Source organism: Rhopilema esculentum, chromosome 9 (genome assembly GCF_057945365.1).
Source record: "Rhopilema esculentum isolate cy_ngs chromosome 9, ASM5794536v1, whole genome shotgun sequence".
Classification (NCBI taxonomy): domain Eukaryota; kingdom Metazoa; phylum Cnidaria; class Scyphozoa; order Rhizostomeae; family Rhizostomatidae; genus Rhopilema; species Rhopilema esculentum.
The window spans coordinates 2,156,927-2,176,420 of NC_142823.1; the positions used below are offsets into that span (position 1 = coordinate 2,156,927).

Sequence of the window (19,494 nt, forward strand, 5' to 3'; positions counted from 1 at the left end):
TAAAATTGTAATTTATTTCCTTTTGAACTGTTTTTTCATTGATTACCTTCATATACGCGAAAATGAGACTTCAAACACGAAAAAGAGGCTAATGGCCTCCCTTGAACTGACCAAAAGCACATGATCCAATAAATTTCGCTCTCGGACGACCATTCTCCGCCTGATCTATAGGCATCTTGTAAACTGTTATAAGGGAGTTATGAGAATTTTGGCCATGAGTAAGGCACTACAGTAAGTCTTTCATATGAACAATTTAACGATTACAAGAGGTCAATGTAAAGGGCATATTTGCTCCGCTTGCCCCTCCTATTCAAGGGTAAGAGAGGCAGCGGTTGCCAGCCCCCACTGGGCTCGCATCTCCGTCGACCCATGTTTGAGACCAGTTTTCTCTTGTGCAATCGCTTTCTTCGGTCTCAGATGGATTCAGAATTGAATCGATATTGATTTTTGCGTCAGCGCAGATTTGTTGGTACCAAATTTCCGTTGTCATTGCACCCGAAATTGTTTTAATCTGATTGCTGTAGCAGAGAATACCACGCATTATCGTTTTGCCTGCACCGTAGGAAGTACTAATTTCTGAAGGATGGGAAGTTGTATTGTTTCTTTTCAATAGGAAGGAATGCCTTTCTGGTGTGAAAGGCCATCCGATAGAAACTGGGTCCAAAGTCGTTTTAATGGGTCTTTACTGTAATGTAATAAGTAGGGAAGAATAGTGTCAATTGTTGTGTGGAGGGAAGAGTTGTATTAAATATTGTTTGTGCCCTTACTTCGGAAGAACGGTTAGAAAGAGATACACCGTGGTTCAGAATTGCCAGAATTCTGTTTTGTTGATGGATTTCTTCAATATATTTTTTGCTTTGCAATCTCTCTCAAACCTCTTCTAGGTTGATTTTTACGAGGGGCAAATCACTCTAAGAAAATCTCGTACACCTTTTATGAAAATCCTATTGTTTTATCTCAAAATCTCCAGAAATCATTTTGTTTTAGGCAAAATCTCGTACGCTATTTGCAAGAGTGAATCGCCCCTGGATTTTTACTGCAGTTAAGAAAGATTTTGAGGGGAAGCCCTGTTTTGGGACCATAGTTCCTCATCACCAATGAACGGCCCATTACAAGCTCAAAATAACGCGAACTTCACCGGCAGAAAAAACTAAAAAATATTTTGTATATAGAATATTATTTATTATAATTACCAAATCTATAAGGCAAAATATTTCAAGAGCACTAGGTAAGCAATCGTAGAAGACAACAATTTGTTGGATTCTCCTCTACCAAGTTATCTCGATAACAAAGATTGTTCCTCCTTTTGTTTCAAAATCAAACCAGCTCAACTAATTTGTCCCTGATGAATATTTTTTGAATAATCGAGAGACAACAAAATTAACTGTTTTCTATAGATGCTTACGTTTTTTATTATATCTGAAGTTCAATACCATTGGAATTCAATGACTTGTTGTTCTGTTCCTTTAACTACCCAAAACCTATTCTAAGAGTGCAGTCTCCAGTCCAACGGGTTGAAGGCACGAAGTATTTGGCTGACGCATCCTAAAGAAAGAACAAATTTCAAGCACTTGCAGCACAGCCAGCATTCCCTCTCGTTCGAAAGATGGAGAAAAGAACGGTAACCATCTTGCTGTTGGTTTTCTACTTGAGCTGCTTCGTGAATGCCAAGACAAAAGTGCGCCTTCCGCAAGTTTACAGTATGTTATATACTGATTCTCTAACTGATATTGGCTTCAATGCTATAACCTAACTTTAAACGTTTTTTGCATCGAATGTTTTCTAACAGTAATTACATGTTTGGTTTTTTGCTCATTAACATTTAGCTCTGCAATTACCGTAAATCCTCGAATTTGCCCCCCTGGGGGCTTATTCATTTTTGGTATTTTTGGATAGGGGCTTAGTCGAGGGGGGGGGCTTATGCGAAGGGGGCTTCTAGAATTATTGTAGACATTAAGAAGACATTATTAAAAGACTTTGTTTATTTTAGTAGAAATGTCTTTATGAGCATTCAATTAATTACTACCAAAAGTATGAATTTGTTGTGGTAATTCAATAAAACGCCATAGTCAACCTCAGATGGCAAAAATCATCAAATAGAGGGGTCAATTCGAGAATTTACAGTAGCAGTGGGGGCTTATTCGAGGGGGGGGGGCTTAAGCTTGGTTCCCACTAGGCGACTAAGTGCATTCAAGTGCATTCATCTCTGGGCGTTCAAGTTAAACGCGAAGTGTGAATGCTCCGGGCTTTTAACTTGGAGGAGATTAACGCACTTGAATGCTCATAAAAGTTAAACGCCAAGATCAAAAAATTTTGATCTGAGCGTTTAAACATAAAAGAAGCCGAAAGATTCAAGGAATGTTTCATTCATCAACCAACAAGTAAGATGCAAACGTAAAGCCAAATAAGGCAATTTTTAACCGCAGCAACGCATGAAATCGATTACGTGACTGTTAGCACCTTGCGATCAATAAAATATTGCCAATTAACAGATTTCTGCTATACAATCAGGATTACTTGAAATGACTAACGAGAGAACGTAAACTGCAAGCATAGAACACCTACAATGTAAACGTAAAAGAATTGCGAAATTTGTGCCACGAATATTCAAGGGAACTCAAGTTGCGATCCTGTTCCTCTTGCGATACTTGATCGGATAGTTTGGCTAACAATGGTCTTTACATAATTTTCAAGAGAGGGTTACAACATCTTACAATTGCATAATTCATAAGTGATAAAAAAGCAAAAAACATAGTTATCCTGTCGCTGTGTACGAAGAATGCCGGTTCTCTTTTGATGCTTTGTAGGTAGTTTCGTAGCATCCGCTACGTACGCCCATGGGTAGTTTTACTTCATACTTGAGTTGCTTTTTGGAATGGAAACCGTTACAAAGTTTTCAATATTAACTGATGTGATGATCTTGAAACCTTTTTCCTACAGCACCTAGGGACCTGGGGACCTGAGTCCATTCATGTCTTTTCAGACGGTTTTCAAAACATTTTTCTCTCTCTTTTGAGCAAGGATACCGACGCCAGTTGGAATTTGGCTCCGACACCAGTTGAAACGGGGGGTTTGTCTGTTTCCATGTGATAAGTTTGTTTTCATGTGATCAGCAATCAGCGATGTGATTTGTCGAAAGCGAAAGACATTTGAAAAGCCTTTGTGGCATTTGAAAGGTACAAATGGGGGAAGAAGTTTTGAAATCTTTTTTAGAGAGCAAGATAAAAGAGAGAGAAAGAAAGAACCTTTAGAAACGGTGGAACAAAGAGCACTTACAACATCGTGTGTGCAGTTTGCTTGACAGCCAATCAGATTAGCGAAGCTATCATAATGACTCAGCAATTTTTGCAATTTGGGTATACTCTTCCTTTTACCATGATTCACTGCCTTTAAGTGGGTCTCGATGATATAAAGATTAAGCATTTGTTATCGTCTTCACCCACAATAAATAATGTCGGATACTTAATTAGAGGGCAGAAAGAGACCCCTTTTAAGGCGAAGCTTGCAAGTTATAAGGAGCCAATCACGGAAGGGGCAGACTGCCTTTCAGCAACTTTCAATCTTTCCTCAATATTGCAGTTGTAATTCATTAAATTGATATGCATTTCATCCCTACCCTTTTGAATAGTAATGTAGTTAAATCACAATCTCAAATTATAAACAATTTGCCTCAAAAACGGTTGCCAAGAAATGAAATATTACTTGGTGCCCGATAGAGGCTAACTATCTAGAAAAACTCGTATTCCAGGAAGTGGGCTTGCTAGGTGCACCAGCCCTTGTACTGCCTGGAGAATACCGATTTCTAAGGTCGGTGTCACCACTGGGAACATTTTCCCGACTGACGACTGCCCATAAGACGAAAAGGTCTTCGGGAAAAGAATGATAATTAGAAGATTGGAAGAATAAGCAGACAAAGAAAAAGAGGCGGGTGGGAGGGGACTTAAAAATTGAATATTGCTGCAGCGGCAAACAACCGTTTGCAGCATTCATAGAACTTGCAGAGGGGGCGTAGCACTCGTGCATCGCTTATAAACCTACAAATGTCCCGGATGTCCTAGGATAGCCTGCACGTGACAGAAATTGAAAGCGAGGTTAAATGATAGCAACAAAGGGGTGATTTACTCTGTTCAAAACAGGGTTCTAAACAACATATTTCAATGAACGGAAGACTAGCCTCGCTTATGAAGCCTTGTTGATGAAAACCTCCAATCTCGCTGGTATCAGAATAGAGAACCCAAGAGCAGAAACATGAATCCAAGAAAATACAACTATTTGCTTTACATCTCCGTCTTTTTCCAAATCTCAAACGATTACAACACTACGACGACTCCTGCGTCGAACACTCTTACTCTTTCCAATAAATTTGTGGAATATATACGTTTACTTACGTTGCTAATTAGTTTTGAATCATGAACTTTTAATTATAACTACCAATCAACTTGCATATATGTTAGTCAGGAGTTTATTCTGGATAAGCATAATAACTTAATCAGCAGGCGTGGTATAACTATTTCCAATAACCTCGGACGGATTCAGCTTAAAGCGAGGTTTTGACGCAAATGCTACAATAAAATAGCAAGAAAAAAAACCTTACATGACTAACAAAGAACCCGATGAAATCAATGAACCAATTTTTGAAATACACGTGCTTGATGCAAAATGGCGGATTCCCAACAATCTGCAACGCGGGCACCCGATAGGCTTGCTTAGATTAGGAAGATTAGGCTCGAAAAGACAACAGTTGTATTTACCTCTCGATTTGCAAAAAAATTAGCTCCGTACAGGTCAGGTGATGAAATATTGCTTGCACTCCTGCTCATTCTATCGCTAGGAAAGGGGTTGCCTGAGATAGAAATGGGAGCATGAGATAGAAATAGTGCCTAAGTTTTTTAATCTTCAATTTCATTTCTTTCATTAATTAGATAATTGTTTATTCATGTTATCATTAATTATTCATTCTTAATTTTTTTTATTCTGAATTTTTGTACAGTAGGCCTAAATTAGCTTGTACATATATTATACATAGTTAGCTATGTCATACCACCCTACTGTAAATAAATTGATTATATTATAATATATATTGATAGTATATTATGTCTAGGCTGTAGTATATACAATGTCTTCCAGACTAAGTGGTTCATGCCAGTTATCAATTCTGACCTAGAATTCAATGTAACTCCCCCGACAAGAATTAGATACATTCCGATTACTTTGTATTCGTGAGACGCCAAACCTGTATTGTATATGCTATTTTCTTTGAAAATCAATTTTGCCAAAGAAATAATCACCACACTCTTTTGAATTGTCTCATTGATAGCGCCGACACCCCAGTGCTATTTCCTTCCTTGCTCTCCCCCCTCCCCCCTATCATTTGCTTGAACACATGGAACTATTTTGCTATTGCTGCGAGTCACTGAATCATAAGAATTTGATCTATAACTTTCTTCTGTGCTAATATTGATTACAATTGTTATAATGATTCAGATGGTGCATTTTCATCGTAGTTCATTTGCAACGGACATTTTCAAGTTTCTTTAAATTTGTACTTCCTTGTGAGGAACTTATAGCAGATCATCGTGACATTAAAGAATTTCGTCTGATCTACTTGGCATCAACCCTTTATCGATTTCTTCAACTTAAGCTTTTTTCACTCTTAAGGCAGAAGCTGTCCAATATCAATATGCGAAGAAGCAAACAGCTATTGCGGAAGAGTCCGCGACGGGAAACTGAAGATGCAACGAATGTTTTACAAGCTGACAAAGATGATTTCGAATCCAAGTGCAATTCAGCTTCCTATGCCTCGTCTAGATCAACCCATCAACGCAACGATGCAGTATTTCATGATTGACAAATTTGACGCCCAATGTTTCAATTTGATTTTTCTTGTGCTGGGAAAAGCACGAGGAGCTGTCTCCAGCGCCGCTATGAAGCAATTTCAAACGCAGAGATTCACTACCTTCCAACAATATGATGCTATTGGCGAATTCTTCAAAAAAGGCATCGGGGTAGGTAGCTGTGTATTTTTTGGTTGATGGAATTTGTAGGAAAATAAGCAATGTATTCTGAGATCATATATTTAAACATTTTTTTTGATTGTATGGGTATGTGGCAACTCTGGCTCCCGTAATGATTAGCTACCATGAACAATACACAACTTGCTTTGGCTGGCCCAGCTACGGTAGCGGACGACATTTGAAACTGCGAGCAAAAAGCTATCGGAAATGGCGAGAAGATTTTATTACTGGAATTGAATGATGATAATGGAAGCATTTCCTTTTTGCTGTTAGCATATCTGTCGCACAAACCAAATAGGGAACAAAATTTTTCTAGCAGCAGCTTCACTACAACGGCCATTTGATTCAACACAGCTATTTGGTTCAAAAGCTCTAGAATCAAAGTTGTCTCTGATTGGTTTAAATTGTTTAATTGTCGATCAAGCTCAACGGAGCGTGAATTTAACTTTTGTGAAAATAAAGTTAAGCACAATAGGGGACTGACTGCCTTTAAGCATGTTCAATCAAGTTAGAATTAGGTGTCGGTTAATCTACGCTACATTTCCCCCCAAACGATTTTTCGGAGTCCTTTTGTTAAAGTGAGGAATGTTTCCTTTTCCTTACAGTTTGTAAACTTTATTTTCAATTTTTTGCAATCAGAAAAGCTAAACTTTTTTACTTAAGTTTGAGTAATTTTGATATTGAATTAGATTAACTCTTGTTTTAACGTTTTGCAGATTTACAACCCGATGTTATCAAGATATTTTAGAAGCCCGTCATTGAGTTATCCTTTCATGAAAGACCTTCGTAAAGGAAACTTTTTTCTATCAGACGAATATTTTGTTCAAGGACGACTTGCAGGGATGAACGTCATGACTATTCGTCGTGTAACGAGAAAAGGTAATGTAGACCAAATAACAGGAGTTTGGTAGGGAAATAGCCTTTGCTTTTGTTGGCAAATTTCAGCTAATTCGTAGCAAGTTTAACTGATAATGCACACATGATGCTCTTTCAGGTTATGGGATCCAAATTCATAATTTCGTGAGATCGTCAATTAAAATCTCGATAATAATGGACATAATTGATGATTAACTCAACACTTCAACTTTTGAAAATCGGCGATTCTTTCTTTTTCTTTTTCGAAATCTTTTCACTTCTTCAAAAGAAATCGCCATAAACACAAACATACTCGATTTTCATACAAAAGCAAAGCTTTGGTTGAATTTTCTCTCTTATTTGTTTTACAAAAAAGGAAAGATTGGGACAAACGTCAAGACACTGAAACAAAGATTAAATCCAAATTTCAAATGGGCAAAAGCAATTTCTTCGGTTACTAGAAGAGGTTTTTGGCAGGTATGATTTTAAATTGTCTTCGCAGTGACTAACTGATTATTGGACATTTTTGCATTTCTGGGCTAGCGGATTATGAGAAAGTTTAATGGATATTCTGATTAGGTATCTTGATTTTAAAAGTTTGCAAGTTTTGTAAGAATGTTGCTAAGGATTTATGAATAGATTCTGAGTCGAGAAATTGCGGCTTACATTTTCGATATTTCGTGGATTTTAGGTTTTCTTTAGTGAAATTATTTGACACATATAGTTTTTATTGTCAATGATCAACTCATATTTAAAAACAGCTACATTCCTTTTTGTTGAATGTTTTCAATATTTTTTGAAAAATTATTGAATATTTCTTCACTGGTATGGTAATTTTTGTCAATACAAAATGATTCCAGAACCGCGCAAGCAAGGAGGGTGATAGGGGGCTTACACATCCCAAAACTTTCCAAAAATATACTTGCAAATTGAGTTTTTCGTCTATTGTATGTTTATCCCCCCGTGTAACTTTTTAGCCCTCCCCTCCCTTTTATCATGAGACGCTACCATGTCCCTGTCGTATAAGATTCTGATTAACAGCGATAAACATACTAGTTACCATTTTTCACTGTTATTACAATGGTTCCAACTCTCTAAACTCTCTCCCACATTTTTCCTTAGTCAATATCAGCAAGGATGGTGTATGTTTCGGAATTCCCGTTGCTGAGCGGAATGCAGAACATCCCCGATCCTTTAGCGAAGTACTTTCCACCTGGTGTCAAGGTGATCCCCCAAACCAATCCAATCGCAATATTTGCAAGTCGGTATAATCAAAGGAAAAGACGATATGAACTAAAACCGGTGGCCATTCAGATAGATGACAAGCAACGTAAATAACTCTGCTTTCTTACCTAGTATTTTTTCAATCGGCCTCACATTAAGGGGTAGGGGGCAGACTTCTTAGGGTCCGTAGCTAAAAGAAGGTCCACAAAATTTTAGCGGCACCCTAACAGCAAAACGAACGATAACAATCACACATTCAATGACGTCATTACGGGTTTCATCACTTTTCCTGTCCCAGGCCCCAGATAAACTTACAACGGGCAGATTCCAACCAATTGCAAGCTCCTGCACCACGGTAAAACATTTGAATGGATCTTCTTAGGATTTAGAATCATGCAATATATGAATGAGAGCTTTAAGAGCTCGGGCTGGGTTTAAAAACTCCACCAACACCCCTTTCTCAGTAATCATCATTGTTTTACTGATAGAGGTCACAAGACTCAGTAATGGAGTCTTTTGTTTACCTAAATCTTTCCTTCTTTCAAATTGCTTAACGGTTCTTACAAAATGACAATCTAGAAAAGCTAGACACAAACAAAAGGCCTATAACATGATTTATATATTGCAAACCAAGAAAAATATGAGCAGGAGACGGAATACTACTTGCAAGAAGCATTACATTACAAAGTCTTATTTGAATTATTCTTTTCGGGCTGTACTTCAATTTTTTAGAGAGTGGGAATTTATTATTAATATTATAAATATTATATATTATTGTTATTATTGTTAATATTATATATTATTGTTATTATTGTTATTATTGTTATTATTAAAAGCAATAAATGGGTCTTCTCTCTACGCAGATTTACCAGGCTTTCTTTCCCCTTCTATCATAACTGGAGATCAACTACGCCCTGATGTACTTCTCAAAACTAAGGGAAACTGTCTGTACGTTTTAGAGCTAACCATGGGCTTTGAAATAAATCTCACCTGCAATGCTGTCAGAAAGTCAGAGAAATATGCCACCCTCGTATCTGAGTTAAAACATCGGTTTCAGTCTGTTTCATTTATCAATCTTTCCATCAGTTCACTTGGTATTTTTGGCAACTCCTGCAGCTCATTCATCGACATGTGTGACTCTTTGTCCATTGATCATCAACAGAAACGCTATCTCATATCCAAACTTTAAAGCATCTCCATTCGCACCACATACTATATATTCTGCTGTAGAAACAAAACTTGGACTAATCCAGAGCTACTCCCCTTTTAACATTATTTTTCCAGTTCCAAAAACTCAAAACTCAGTTAACATCTCAAGGCTTTATCATTTCATTCCTGTTTGAGTATTCTTATACAAAGTTAACCTCACTCTGGTTTGCAGTTCAAAGTAAACCTCCAAAAAAAATCTTCAACTTTACGATAAGGTATCTCAACAACACACTAGCCACAAGGAACAACCTCTGCTTATGGAAAATTAGCTCTTCTCCAGATTGCTCATTCTGCCTTCAGCCTGAATCACTTTTTCATGTCGTAGCTGGATGTAACAAATACCTTGAGCAAGGGCGTTTTATTTGGAGGCACGACTCTGCCTTGCACTTCATTGCATCGTCATTTCACTAGCCTGCGTGCAGGCTGTATCCGAGATGCATTCATATATGCTGACATTCCCGCTCTGGCGATTTGTTTCGTCGCAACATGCTTATCAAAACTGCTTCTAACTGTCTGTATGTCATCGAATTAACTGTTGGGTTCGAGACAAACCTGGATAATAACGCTTCGCGCAAAGCTGAGAAGTACCGTTCCCTTCTAAAGGAACTACGCCCTAAGTTCAAAAAAGTAAACTTTGTTAATCTATCCATCAGCTGTGTCGGTATCTTTGGTAACTCCTGTGACTCATTCATCGATATGTGTGACGAACTAAAACTTGACTACCAACGCCGTAATTTCATAATTAAAAAACTGTCAGCTATAATTACACGCACATCCTATCATATATTCTGTATGCGCAATAAGACTTGGACAAACCCTGAACTGCTCTCCTTCTAAAGATTCTTTGCACTCATATGATTTTATTTAAATGTTATATATTTTGTAAAATTAGTAGACTTGTCACCAGACAAGCCGATGGTAACTACCTGTAAAGTGAGGCTACTGTTGTAAGTAGAAGAATAAAAAATAAAAATGTTTTCATTATTATTATTATTATCTATTTTTTGAAAATAGGCGTATAATAATAGCTACAATATAATAAAACAAATAGAAATAGCTACAATATAAATGCTAATTCAAGCCTACTATAAAGTAAAATTGTTTAACAATAAAAGAAATAAAAATACATATATGATATATCTAACATAAAAAATAATTAAGTATAAATACACATATACATATTTTACAATTTTTTTCGGCATTTTTAACATTTACAATACAATACATTTATTCATTCAAGAACCCAACCTGAGCCACGAAAGGTCTACACAGTCTACAGTTGCATTCCTCTCCTTTCCAAGATTTTATTCTCCTTTTAGAGCTGGAAAGGGTATCTGATTGTTTGATGTTATTGGGAAGTGCCTGCCACAATCTACTCCCTAGAAACGGTATCGTCTCTAAGCCATAGCACGTAGTGCGCGCTTGTGGCAGTAGCTGATTGTGGCAGCTTCTCAATCCATACGTACCCTGTTTTTCAATAAAGATATACTTCTTGAAAGTAGGATTGAGCTCCCATTTTGTTTTATAAATTTAAATCATCTATAGTTGTAAATTCATGATGTAGATTGGGGCCGCATTGTCTCTGCGTAACATTGTGTCAAAATCTGATTTCATATCTTTTTAATTTATCCGCAATGCCCGTTCGTGAATACGATTAACTTAACTATTAAGTGTTCTATCGCAGAAAATCCAAACAAGAGCACAGTAATTGAACTGGTACAAGATAAATGCCTTCATTATTCTCTTTAGTTGTTCAGTATCAAGAAAGTGAGAGATTCTCGATACAGCTGTAGCTCTTGCCCAGTCTTTTTTCAAATGGACCTCAATTGCTTTTTAAAGCATAATGTTTTGTCCAGAATCACTCCAAGCAGCTTTTCTTTTGTGCTCTCTTTTATCCTGACATTTCCAATATTTAAAGAAATATCATTACTTTTATTCCCAAAGACCATTAGATGACATTTGTCCTCATTCAACTTCATACAGTTGTTCGGAAACCATTCTGCAATTTTAAGGGCATCACTCTCTAATGTTTCAATGGTACTATCAATACTGTTGTCACAAGCATAGATAGTTGGATCATCTGCCTAGTTCAAATTTGAGCATCATTCACAAACATGAAGAGATCATTGAGGTAAATGTTAAACAGAAGAGGTCCCAAGACCGAAGAAATATTGCACTAGTTAGGTTTTATGTCTCCTTTTTAGCATTTGCCTAAGAAAAGTACCAGTTATATGTTCTATCTTAAATCTTTCTGTAGACAATGTTTAATGAGCCCCCATCCCATTCCACTCCACCGGAGTTGGTGCAACCATTGTAACTGACACACACTAAATGAAATGCTTTCGCAAAGCTACTAACTGTTTGCCACTCGATAAGCGTTTAAGTAGTATTACGTCTATTGAGTGGCCAATTATTGGCTGTCAGATTACTTGAGTCATTCGAGCATATTCGGTTGACTCTAACACGACCTTTTTGTATGCTTAGATTCAAAAGTTTATACCCCAAGTGATGGATTCAATTGGCAAGTAGCAAAGGCGATGCATCTACTCACTGAAACTTTTCATGGACAGTTCCACGAGCATTTGCTCCAAACCCATTTGAAAATGGAGCCAATCTGCGTCGTTTTAAATCGGCAAATCTCCGAATATCATCCGCTGCACGAACTCTTGAAATACCACTGTCGAGGAATGCTGCCTCTTAATGCCAACGCGGCACCATCTTTCTTTGGAGAGTCGGGTTCTGCAAATGTCATGTTTGGCTTTGGGGCTCCTGGAGCGATAAAGTTGGTGCAAAGAGGGTACAAGAAAATGACTTGGAATGATATTGACCTCGAGAATAATCTAAAGGTATGTTGCCTTCAGGGGTGGTGTTAAGGCTGGTTTTCATATATCGTAATTCGTCGGCAATGATCCCCGATGCAGCTTCCCGACGGTCTATGACAGTCTGCGATGGTTTATGACATATGAAAACCGGGTCATAGGGAGCCATCGGCGATCATCCCCGACCATCGCAAAAGTCAAAATAATTTCACTTTCCTGACGCTTCCCAACGAACAATAGCAAAGAGAACAATAGATCAGGAATGTTCTATCAAAAGTGAATTCATTTTAACTAAGCGAGGGTGATTGTTTCGCGAAAAAACTGGAATGCTTCTCGGTAGTGCAGGAAACATAAAGGGTGCTATTTGATTCCTAGTCACCCCTTCGACCCCCAATATTTCGGCCTTTTTCGTTAAATTTTGTTTCATTCGGTAAAAATCATTTGTTAGTATTCAGTAGTAGCAAAGAAACGCCAAAATCTTTCTTTGTTTATTTCCTTATCAGTATTTATCTTCTTATCAGTAGCGCAGCGGGGGGGGGGAGGGATATTCTGAAATGTATTTTAAGCTAATCTCAAGGGCGTCGTCGCAAAAATTTTCTGCTGTCTTTTTGCAAATGACATTTTTCTTCATTTATAGAAAAGAGGTATGAACGACAGAAAAAAGGTCCCTTTTTACCCATACCGTGATGACGGCAGGGCTGTCAACAGGGTTCTGAAGAAGTTTGCAAGACAGTTTGTAGATTTGTACGTGAATTTTCTTTTTAGTCTTTTTCGTTTGATTCTTTACATAATTGTTTATTAGGCTCTCAGAGTTACAATCTGATACTGCCAAGTACTACACATCAATGTGCGGCTTCTAGATTCATATTCGAACACTTTTTTATATTTAAGTGACCTTGGTACATTTGTTGTTCTGATACTGATTCGTTCTAACATGCTGTCTATGTCATATTTATATTTCGTTATTGAAGGTGTTTCTATTTGTTTACTGCAATTTTTAATATTTTTATTAATTTCCTGTCTTTTGCTATTATTGTTCAGTTCTTTTACTACTTTACTAATTTTTTAGTGTTAAATTCCTTACTTATGATGGACCTATATTTGTCCTGTTTGATATTCAAAATGTCACCCATTTGTGCTGTACTTGAAAGAACAAGTATTTTCATACATCTCTTTATGAACTTCCAACACCCCCTAAAAGGCTGCTTTTTATATAAGCATAATATCGAACCTTTGCTACAAAAATCTCTTTGTTGGCAGTACCCATTAGTTTTATTGCTATATTGTTCAAATGTTTAGCAAATAACTTGACTTTATAGGTATTACGAATTTGATCGAGATGTTTTTGAAGATCAAGAGTTACAGAACTTTATAAATGAGGTGTCTTTGAAAGGAAAGAAGCCCCCAAATAATGGAATCGGTGGGGTAAGTTTAAAACAATTGTGTTTGTTTACTTGTGAAAATAAAAGTAAATTAACAAAGTTAATGTATTCTTGTAATCACAATGATTTCAAAGAAGTGGATTAAAAAAGAACTGGTCTTCACGTCGAATCGGTTCTCCAATTGGTCAAATGAGTAAGTTTTCAATCGCATGTTGATATCTTCTGCAAAAAATCCTATCAGAAACTTCATACTCTAAATTGCAGATCAACATTTGTGGATGCTCCTCAACCAGCTCTGGCAATGACTTCTTTTTTAATGTCTCATTTTAGTTATTACCCAATAATATTGATGTTTCATGATAAAAAGGGGAAACAGTGAAACAAAAAAGATTCAGAGCATTGTTGGTGATGACTGCTAACTCTAACTGGCAGGCAACTAACTCTTATCTAGAATCGAAAACCTTCTTTTTGATAACCTTGATTTTGTATGAGTCGTGCTTGAGTTAGTCCACTTGGCTGAGTAACTACTGCTATGGTTTTGCGCTGACACTGCCTTGTCACTTGCATCCGTAAAATGATGTAAAATCACCTGAGTTATGTCTTCAAGGTATGGAGCAATTGTTCTAGGTACCTCTACTGATTTTTAATTTTCGCGGCCACCTGTCCCATTTTTCTTTCAACTCGACTCTAATCTCTTTGTCCCAACCTTTCTTTTCATCCACTGCTTGTCTGTATTAGTGTTTCCCTTTTACCAGAATTGGACCGATTAGTTCGAGAGAGTTATAAATACTTGCTAAATACTTCAACATCAGCCTCTTTGTTACAATATGCATTTCCTTTACATCTAATTTTACAGTAAAGTTGTCTTGTTATTTCTCCCATCCTACTCCTAAAAGTCTAGTTTTCACCTTTAACACCTTTTAGATTAGATTCCCATTTTGTCAGAGGGAATCTCCCTTTGGCCATGATTTTTGTTACTCATCTTTATATACTTCTGCTTCCTTTTCGTTATTCACCAGCCCCATAACATTGTCCACGTAAGTTTTTTCTTTCAATTGTTCTTTAACTACACTGCTTCTGGTCACTTTATCTAAGTGGCTTTGGATTACTCCCCCCCCCCCAAGGCAAAAGGAGAACTTTCCTATCCAAAAGAACCCCGCAAAATCTGTATCTTTTCTCTAGTCCTTCTTTGTCTTCTCTGTGGTACCCTATCTTCAATCCATTGTATCTTGACTATGTACTTGCCATCTTCTTTCTGCTGAATATTCTCAATAAACTCTTGTCTTATCTCTTCTTGATCAAATTCTTTTCTGTCTTCGATTCCAAGAACGTCCAGACAATAGAGCTTTTCATAATCTTCACTTGTTGTCTGGGTATAGTAATTAAAATGCATATCACTTTTCTCTCCATGCACTGTCCAACCAAATAAAGTTTCATCTGCAATTGGTTCACCGGCCATACTTTTCTTGCACTTCCCAGTTCTGATTTCTGTAAAGGTCTTGTCACCTATTAGTAACAGTACTTCATATCTTGCATCTTTACCTTCTGGAATGTACAACCCTTTTAAATGAACATATATTGCCTTTAATTCTTTTATGGGTAATCTTTCTACTTCTGATCTAGACCAACTGCTTCAAGCTCTAATTTGTTTCCTGTGAGAGTATGAGTACTTAGTACATAAACAGGTCTCTTTACTGATTCCCTGCTCCTTTTGCAGTTCTTAAACTTGCTGTTTCCCATCTGATTGGCTTTAAATTGCATCTTTCAACAGCTTTTCTGCAAACATAGTTTTTTGAAGAACCTGTGTCTAAAATTCCCCAGAGCTCTTCCCTTTCAGTTTCAATAGGGATAAGTGGCAAAATACATTCATCAGATGGTGTATAAACAGTTAAACTTTTTGCTCATTCCTTTTCATCTCCTCGTGCAAACTGCTGTGATGAATACCTTTGCAGAAGAAACAACCTCTTTTATAAAAATCTTTCATCAAATGATTATCAGCTTACTGGAAACAAAAGCCCTTCCTTTTGAGCAATTCCCTTCTTGCTGTTACATCTTTAACTATATTGCATTGATCTGGCCAATGCCTATTAGGGCAGTAGAAACAATGGACCCACTTTTTGCTGCTGTCAGAAATGCCCTGCTTGAACCTTTTAACTCTCTGTCATATTCAACTCTATCCTTGTTGTTATTCAATTTGAGCCACTTTCTCAGCTCTTTCAGTAATTCACTAAAGCCCCATATTTCCCATTCTTCGTCATTTCTGGTCAAATCTGCTTCAATAACTGGTAACTTATCTAGTGTAGATAAAACCAGCCCTTCTACTTTAGTATGGCCATCCATTGCTTCATAGTTAGTGAGCAGCTTTTCATAGAAGTCCTTCACCACTTAATTCTTTTTTGCCTTTTACCACTTGTAAGTTTATTATCTCCTTAGTTTGTGATGCAATTACTGTCTTGTTTTGGTCATATTCCTCCTTTAATAAATTTATTGCTCTGTTATAGCCATTTTTATTGTTGGGTATTTTTCCTATCAGTTCATGACAGGCCCCTCTCATGCACTGCAGAAGATATCCTAGCTTAATTGTCTTACTCACAGGCTGGCTGTCTACCTGGGCTTTGAATTGATTTGAAAACCTTATCCAGTCCCTAGATGTCCCTTTAAATGGAGCAATATTTAATGCTGGTTGGTTAGCATTTGCCTCCCTAGCCCTTCTGTCGGGCTCTAATTTCTTTTCCTTTATCTATAGAACAATTCTTTGATGTTCCATCCAGACCTCACTTTCTTTAGCTAATTTCTCTTGCCTGTCGTTTTCTTCATACAGTTTCATTTCATACCTTTCCTTCTCCTTAGCTCTCGATTCTTCTTCACGCCCTTTAGTCAGGTAACTTCGAATTTCTCTTCATTATATCTTATCATCTCCTGTCTACCACTTTCAAAATTTGTTTTGGCAGATTTCATCCTTACATTGTCTACCCAAACCTTATACTCCTCCATGTTTCTTTTTTCATCTATAGTTAGCTTCCCGATCATTTCCACCAGCTAATCAATTTCTTCATTTTTTTGGAAACGTGACTTCACACAATCGTTGTACTTTCACAAAATCCTTTGCCATAACATTTTCTGTAATCATTTCTCCGTACATATCCAGTTTCATTTATTACTTTCCACTGGTTTTTTCACTGAGTCCGAATTCAATGCTGTAGGTGGAACTTGCCCCAAAATTGTTTCTTCCATCCTTTTCCTGACCAACGGCAATAGGCAAAGATCAATAACAAAGCGCTCTAAGCTGTCCTTCGTGTTCGTCTACCGACGTAAAGAGCTTCACTATAAAAAAGTCCAATTTTACGTTTTTGGTTATAGAAAAGTCACAAAAGACAATTCATTGGACAACGATTACCTTTTTTATTCTTCTCATTTATTCCCTTTCGAACGCGCCATCTTTCTTTTCAAAGTCCCGTATCTAAATCTCCTTCGTAGGAACGTCTTTCAGTATAATATATGCTGCTTGGAGTTCAGGCCCACCGGTTCAAGGTATTCAGAAGAGGGACTTGTGAACCCAGAGCTCATCAAAGCGTTGTCAAGTGAAAAGGCAGTCATATTTGCATTTATGGACAGGAAGCTAAATAGAAAGGAGGGTTTTTCCCCCTGCTTCATTAAACGGGAGCTCTTAAGAGAAATGGGGCTTTAAAGAAAAAGGGGGCTAAATACTAATACTAAATCCCAGGCAGTAGGCTGGATTTTTCTGCTTTATAAAGCAATCATGCCAGTGTCACTAAGATATGTTAGCTTCTAATTTTTGCACGTATTCATACTGATAATATGCTTTATTTCAGGTAAAAGGGCTGCCTTCACATTTTGCAACGAAAAATCAACTCGCTAGATTTCTTGCCGAGGTTCTCTGGATACAAGTTCAGCATGCTTCGATAACTTATCCACCAATGGTTTATGGGGAATCGGCGTCTCTAGCTTCGTCAAGACTCTACCATGACCCAATAGGGTATCACAAGAAGAACTTGGCCTATTTGCTTCCTGGTCCAATCGGGGCTATTGTAAGTAGCTAGCTAGTTAAGCAGCTTTGCAAAGTCGCTACTCGTCTCAATATTGATGTTTGAACAAATTTAGCATCCATATACTTTTTTTGTTAATTGGATTAAACTTTTTTTTCCAAAAACAATTTTCGTTTTACCATTTCTAACAACATGATGATTTGGCATAGTACAGATGGTGCAAATGAATTTCTGGCTGAGGGAACGCTAGGGTGTTGGAAAACTAATTTTTCAATGTTATCAGCAAATTTCTATATCAATAATAGTCATGCTATCTTAATTTCTGAAAATCTTCTTTACTCACCTGCAGCGCTTATTGCAGGAAAAAGAGAAAGTGATGGAATTACTGCTTTTTAAGGTTTTTTTCTATATAGTTCCTATGCTAGAAACCAAACGTAGTGTGTGGTAAATTATTTTATTAAAGCCCCGATAAGTATAATAGACCGACTCATTGGCATTGAAAATTGTTCATGGCTTATCGGGACTCGGGAAATTTCCTGGCAGGCCCCTTCAAAAATGGTGTGCCATTATAAACTTGATTTTCCCGGCCAAAAAAATTCCTCATTCGCCCTTTTTCAACCATTACAAACACCATTTAATCTACATTGTTCACGTTCTACCGAAAGAGTAAAACGTATTGTACGGATGTGCCCTCGTTTTATCTTTAAGGTTCAAACGAGTGTAACAATGGGTGTCGGAGCCTATCATTATGACAATCTGTTTGATTATGGCGATGAACTACGGGATCAGCCAATGAAAAGACTGGTAGCAAAGACATACAGGGAACTAATGGAGAGGGTGAAACCACTGCTTGATAGAAGAAACGAGCAAAGATTGAAAAGGGGGCATGTCTCATATCCATTCTTCGTTCCTGGTTGGGTTACAAATAGCATCAGTACATAGAAGATAGCCTTACTAAACAGGCTGGACAAATACATCTGAAGTTAAAATGCACCAATTTTTCATATAATCATTTTTATAAAAGATTTTACTAGTCACATACTGTTTTATTTTTCGAATTTAAACTTACTTGCGCATTGGAGGATTTAAGGGGGGCAACTAGGGGTAGTTCCCCTACCTCGCCGAGTTGAAGCAAGTCTTTCGCCCCTTTTTGGAAATGGTGCGCCCTTTTTCAAGAATGAGTAACAGGTGAAGAAGTTTCTGAGGGTTTTAGGTTAATTTTTTTCAAGGATTACCTCAAAGTATACAACAATTATTGTGGAAACTCCCTTACAAAGTGAATGGAGAGCCTTCTGTCAGTAATTGGGGTCTGAAATTGTTGTATTCTGGGTACACTTATATTGTTTATTGTGAATTAAATCGCCGAACATGAGTCTTACATGTGACTCATTACTTTTAATACAGTGTCTTTGCTTTTCCTTTTAGTGCACTCTATGAACTACCAAAGGGCAAGGGGGCAGGTTCCAGTAAAAGGGCATTTGAAAAAAAATCTCAGCTTCTACTATTTCTTCTGCAACTGTCATTGTATTTCGATGTTCTGTAGGCATCTTGTAAATGAGCTAACTGCTGTCATAAGAGAGAAATTTTTCCATCAACAGGGCACTACAGTAAGACTTCCATATGAACTATTTATTAATTTCGATCTCAGATGAACGCTTTCTTCGGTCTCAAATGGATTCAGAATTGAATCGATATTGATTTTTGCGTCAGCGCAGATTTGTTGGTACCAAATTTCCGTTGTCATTGCACGCGAAATTATTTTCATTTCGATTGCTGTAGCAGAGAATACCACGCATTGTCGTTTTGCCTGCACCGTAGGAAGTACTAATTTCTGAAGGATAGGAAATTGTGTTGTTTCTTATTTATAGGAAATAATAACTTTCTGGTTTGTGAGGCCATCTGATAGAAACTGGGTTTCAAAGTCGTTTTAATAGGTCTTTAATGTAATGTAATACCTAGAGAAGAGTAGTATCAAATGTTGCGT

At 37.2% G+C, this 19,494-nt stretch overlaps 1 protein-coding gene across 1 annotated transcript; it reads left to right on the plus strand.

The window, feature by feature from the left end:
• The first annotated feature begins 1,478 nt into the window (after positions 1-1,478).
• On the plus strand, positions 1,479-18,547 carry LOC135688998 (uncharacterized). Its single transcript, XM_065206093.2, has 10 exons — positions 1,479-1,700; positions 5,659-6,005; positions 6,731-6,893; positions 7,246-7,346; positions 7,992-8,199; positions 11,787-12,148; positions 12,759-12,865; positions 13,441-13,546; positions 17,337-17,552; positions 18,219-18,547. The coding sequence occupies exons 1-10, from the start codon at positions 1,607-1,609 to the stop codon at positions 18,450-18,452; spliced, it is 1,938 nt and encodes a 645-aa protein (XP_065062165.2). The 5' UTR covers positions 1,479-1,606; the 3' UTR covers positions 18,453-18,547.
• The last annotated feature ends 947 nt before the right edge of the window (positions 18,548-19,494 follow it).